General features: G+C 38.2%; 1 protein-coding gene across 1 annotated transcript; it reads left to right on the forward strand.

The window, feature by feature from the left end:
- Positions 1-3,266: 3,266 nt before the first annotated feature.
- On the forward strand, positions 3,267-4,031 carry LOC113315843 (uncharacterized protein DDB_G0283697-like). Its single transcript, XM_026564093.1, has 2 exons — positions 3,267-3,499; positions 3,584-4,031. Exons 1-2 carry the CDS (start codon positions 3,267-3,269, stop codon positions 4,029-4,031), a joined length of 681 nt encoding a protein of 226 aa, XP_026419878.1.
- The last annotated feature ends 326 nt before the right edge of the window (positions 4,032-4,357 follow it).

Below are 4,357 nucleotides of genomic sequence, written 5' to 3' on the forward strand. Positions count from 1 at the left end.
AAATAAAAATTTGAAAATCGAAGAATTGAATCTAGCTAATGAATTGAAATGTTAAAGATAAACGAAACTTACCAGTTCAATTTGATTTTGTATGTGAATCTTCTGATTCATTTGTTGTTGATGATTATCATTTATTTTCCATTGAGTTCACTGAATCTCCCAAGAACAGGTGATGTTGATGTTGAATTTAGGTGTAGATAATCATGATCTTTGTTTGTAAATCTTAGATCTAGGTTTTGAAATCGTTTTTTACTAATAATCTAGAATAAAAATTGTTTCTTCTCTTCATGTTTTTCTAGCCGAGAGAGATTGCAAAAGCAAATGAGAGAGAAAGTGAAAAAGAAAATGAAACTGAAAAATGGAATTTATAGCTAATTTTATTAGTATAAATACAAAAGGGCGGATTTGGTATTATTAAAAAAATTCTTTATTAACAATCCCTGAATTCTAAAGTTTTGGGCCTAGGAGTTACAAATATTAAAAATATGGAGTTGACAATAAAGGATCCATTTTGTGGGGATTTTATACGTTGAACATATGAGGGGATTGTAGTATTTTTCACTTTCCACATTATAACCAAATTTGATCCGAGAATTAATTACGGTCATTCAGACCAATTATAGTCTGAGATTTCTAGGATTTAGGACCAAATATAGTCGCCAACCTAGACTACAACTAAATATAGTGAGGCGTGAGTATGGTGAGCATACGAGGGTAGGCATCGGTGTTAGTTGTGGTTATAGGTAGGCGTGTTTAGAAGTTGTATTCAGCATCAGGTGCAGTTATTAATACCCGTGTCAGTCCTCGTGGCGGTCATATAAGCAATGTCCCATAGTAGGCGTGATTTGTAAGTGCACCCAACACCGAGTGAGCCCCATCTATACGTAAGTTATACGTGTGCCCAACCATCACACACCACTTTTGTGTTTATTTGCGCCCGACTGTATGATAGTCTATTACCGTTGTGCTAGACGTCTGGAAATACCAAAATTGCTAGCTTCTAGTGCGGTATTTAATTAGTCTTTAGTTAGGTCCATGATTGTGGATGCTCTTTTTTATGGATAACCTAGGAAAATGTCGAGGTTTGCTTAAGAAGTTGCAATTACTGCAGCTGACAAACTCATTAGTGAATTAGCTAAGAATTTGGCTAATGAATCCCTCATTAACACAGGTAAATATGACGCGCTAAAGGAGACTGATGATGGTTTGATTCAACATTGGGATGGCCATGAAACTAATGGTGAAAAAAACAAGCAAAGTAATAAGGATTATAATGATGGCATGAAGGATGATACTAGTCTGCCAGCTGTCATAAATCATATTCCAGATATGTCTCCAGAGCGAATAGTTCCGATAATAAGCTCTTCCAACACAAGCAGAGAGTTTGATCCTATAATAGTGGAAGAAGTTCAAAGAGTCTTGAGGTTGGAAAATATGATGATGGGAAATGATGAACATAAAGACTGAAAAAAATAAAGGAAGAAGACTGCATCAATAATTGATGATAATACTTGGAAGAATAAGTCCTTTGGTACATTACCGCCACATAAACACAATTTTTAATGAAACTTTGTTATTCAAATGTCAGAATCTAGCATTTAGAGCTAGAGTTGGTAAAATGATGGATGGGAGAGGGATCCGTTATATGAGGTGATGGACCGACCATGTACTGTCCGGATGCTCGACTGAGCATCACCAAACTCCTTTGCAGAGTAGTTGGTGCACTAGTACAAAAATGGCCTTTAACCACGCCAGATATAAATTTCTCTGTCATGCCTTTTTGGTATTGGCGTGTCTATAGGGTATACTTCTACCCTATAGACACGCCATGTTCTATTGACGTGTTAATATAAGTGCTTTCATCCACGCCAGGGCTAGTAGCGTGTCCAAATATCAATCTTTTAGTCACGTTAACTTTTAATTTTTGATTGGGCGTGTTTATAGACCAGTCTATGGCCACGTTAACCAGTTGTGGCGTGTCCATTAAAATAGTCACGCCACTTGAGGCGTGTTTAAAATGTTAGTTTTATTAGACACGCCGGTATGCGTGTCCATAGTGTACGATTTGCAAACATGCCGGTTAAGTTTTATTAGACACGCTAGTATGTGTGTCCATAGTGGGCGTTTTATAGCCACGCTGGTTGTATTGCGTGGCTAAAAAGTTCGGTTTATTGGACACGCTAGTATGCGTGTCCATAGTGTGCGTTTTATAGACACACTGGTTTATATGCGTTTTATAGACACGCTGGTTTATATTTATATGCGTGGTTAAACAGTTGGTTTTATTAGACATGCTAGCGTGTCCATAGTGTGCGTTTATAGACATGCCAGTTCTATTTATTACTGGGTATGGGTATACATGAAATGGGTTGTAACTGCGACAACACCGGCCCAGCTCCGTTGAGGGCCTTTTTCTTCTCCAGCCCAACAGTCATTAACTGACTTTCAATAAATAAATAAAAAAAATTCTGCCCAAATTCGAACGCATGGTCTCGACTCGAAGAAGGTAGGTAACAAGATGAATCAATCCACCAAGCTGCCCATCTATAGTAGTTTAAGACTAGTTACAATATCATGTTTCATCTATTCCATAGGGACCAAAGGATAGTTACAATCTACAGATGAATCATTTGATGCTCCGCAACTCACGAAGAAAAAATTCTTCCTCTTCCTCTTCATGCTTTGCACCTCATTCATCCCTTTTACCCCAAGCCTATATTTCCATTTCCTCCTCCTTTACTACTCTTTCACCCCTTTAATCCCAAACACTAGTACTAATGCTTGGACTTGGTTTTGTTGTTGTTTCTTGTTTGCTGCTGAATCCATTAAAATATTTTGGTGCTAAAGTTTTTTAATGGATTCAATAGAAAACAAGAAGACAACAACGAAAACAAATCCAAGATGCTCTGCCAAGTTAACCTGCAGCTGAATGGCTATAAATAACTCATCTGATAGACTTTCCTTCTATGAATGCATAAAACCAAACGGTTGACCTAACAATGCACCTCTTAATTGGAGTAAAAGCTAATGAATTAAGCGACTAGATTTAGGCTTTGGAAATAGGGTTTAGCAGAGTAATGACGGCTTTGAAGAGGGTGCGCATGGAATTGAAAAGACGTTAATAGCCAAGCGACAGACACTTGACCAAGCTCCATAAAAGACCATTTATGGATAAGCTACTACCATAATTTAAACAAGACAGGGGGATAAGCGGATTATTATACCAAAAGAAGAAATCATAGAAATAGAGATTAAGAAAACAGATAATGGCAGAGAATGCTAGTAGTTCAACAAATAGAAATCACAACGAGCCACCACCCGATTCAAATGCAATGGTACGTGCAAAGTTGACAATTGGGACTTTATCAAGCTCTGATATTGAAAGGTTGATTCCTTTTCTAAATCAGGAGAAGATAAGGAAGCAAGAGCAAGAGGAGCGAGAAGAATTTGAAAGATTAAGGGATGAAAATGATGAGGAATTTCAGTTATGGATGAGAAAGTTGGATACCAAAGAGGCACGTCGACACAGGCAGAAGCTTCAACGACGAGGAGAGTAGAAGTGTTCATGGGGGGAAACTCGCAGTACGACTGAAAGTGATAGTGAAGATGAAGAAAAGAACCGTGAAGGAGTAGAAGATGAGGAGAGCAGTGATGATTCGATGAAGAGAGATGATAGAGCAAAAGAAGCAGAGAGGAAGAAGAGGAAAAGGAAAGATTTTGAAGATGTGATGTACAAGTGCTATCTCGCCGAAAAAAAGAACAACCCTCGTAAGTTTGCTCGAACCATGTCAGAACCCATGAACGTGGATTCTGACGGAGAAGAGATTCCTGAGTTAGACCTCGATGGGGAGCCTGTTTTTTCCGGAGGTGAGATGGTGGTTTGCAGTGAAGTAGAAGATGAGGAAGAAGAAACCGAAGATGATGATCTCCAGGGTCCCTACGCATCTTCAGACAATGATGATGGTACTGGTACCTACTATGAAGATGATGAGTTAAACTACAGCAGCAACCGTGATGGCGATTCTTGGTGATTGCCTTATATGTACTGTAAAATCCCTTAGAACTAGAGTAATGTGATATTTTGAGTACTATTTCTCTTATGCATCTTCGTGAAAACTTGTGGGGATGTTGATGGTAATTTATGTTGCTGAAGAAGTGTATTAAGAATGGGGTTCAATTTCAGACATTTGGTGGTTATTTTTGTTTGATAGATGCATGGTGTTGATGAAGATATTAGAAGATGTAAGGTGATTTTGGGGTTCAGTTTGCAGCAGGTGTATTGTTTGGATAGCAGCTGGGAGAGTTGCAGTGGTTATGATGGGTAAACCTTTTATGTCAGGTAGATTATTAATGTTGC

This window comes from Papaver somniferum, chromosome 10, assembly GCF_003573695.1.
Source record: "Papaver somniferum cultivar HN1 chromosome 10, ASM357369v1, whole genome shotgun sequence".
In the NCBI taxonomy this organism is placed as follows: Eukaryota; Viridiplantae; Streptophyta; class Magnoliopsida; order Ranunculales; family Papaveraceae; genus Papaver; species Papaver somniferum.

Bases quoted from the DNA above. Each gene is read 5' to 3' on its own strand.
- LOC113315843 (XM_026564093.1), top strand. From the start codon at position 3,267: ATGGCAGAGAATGCTAGTAGTTCAACAAATAGAAATCACAACGAGCCA. The intron at 3,500-3,583 runs GTTGGATACCAA...GGAAACTCGCAG, and splicing joins TTTCAGTTATGGATGAGAAA to TACGACTGAAAGTGATAGTG.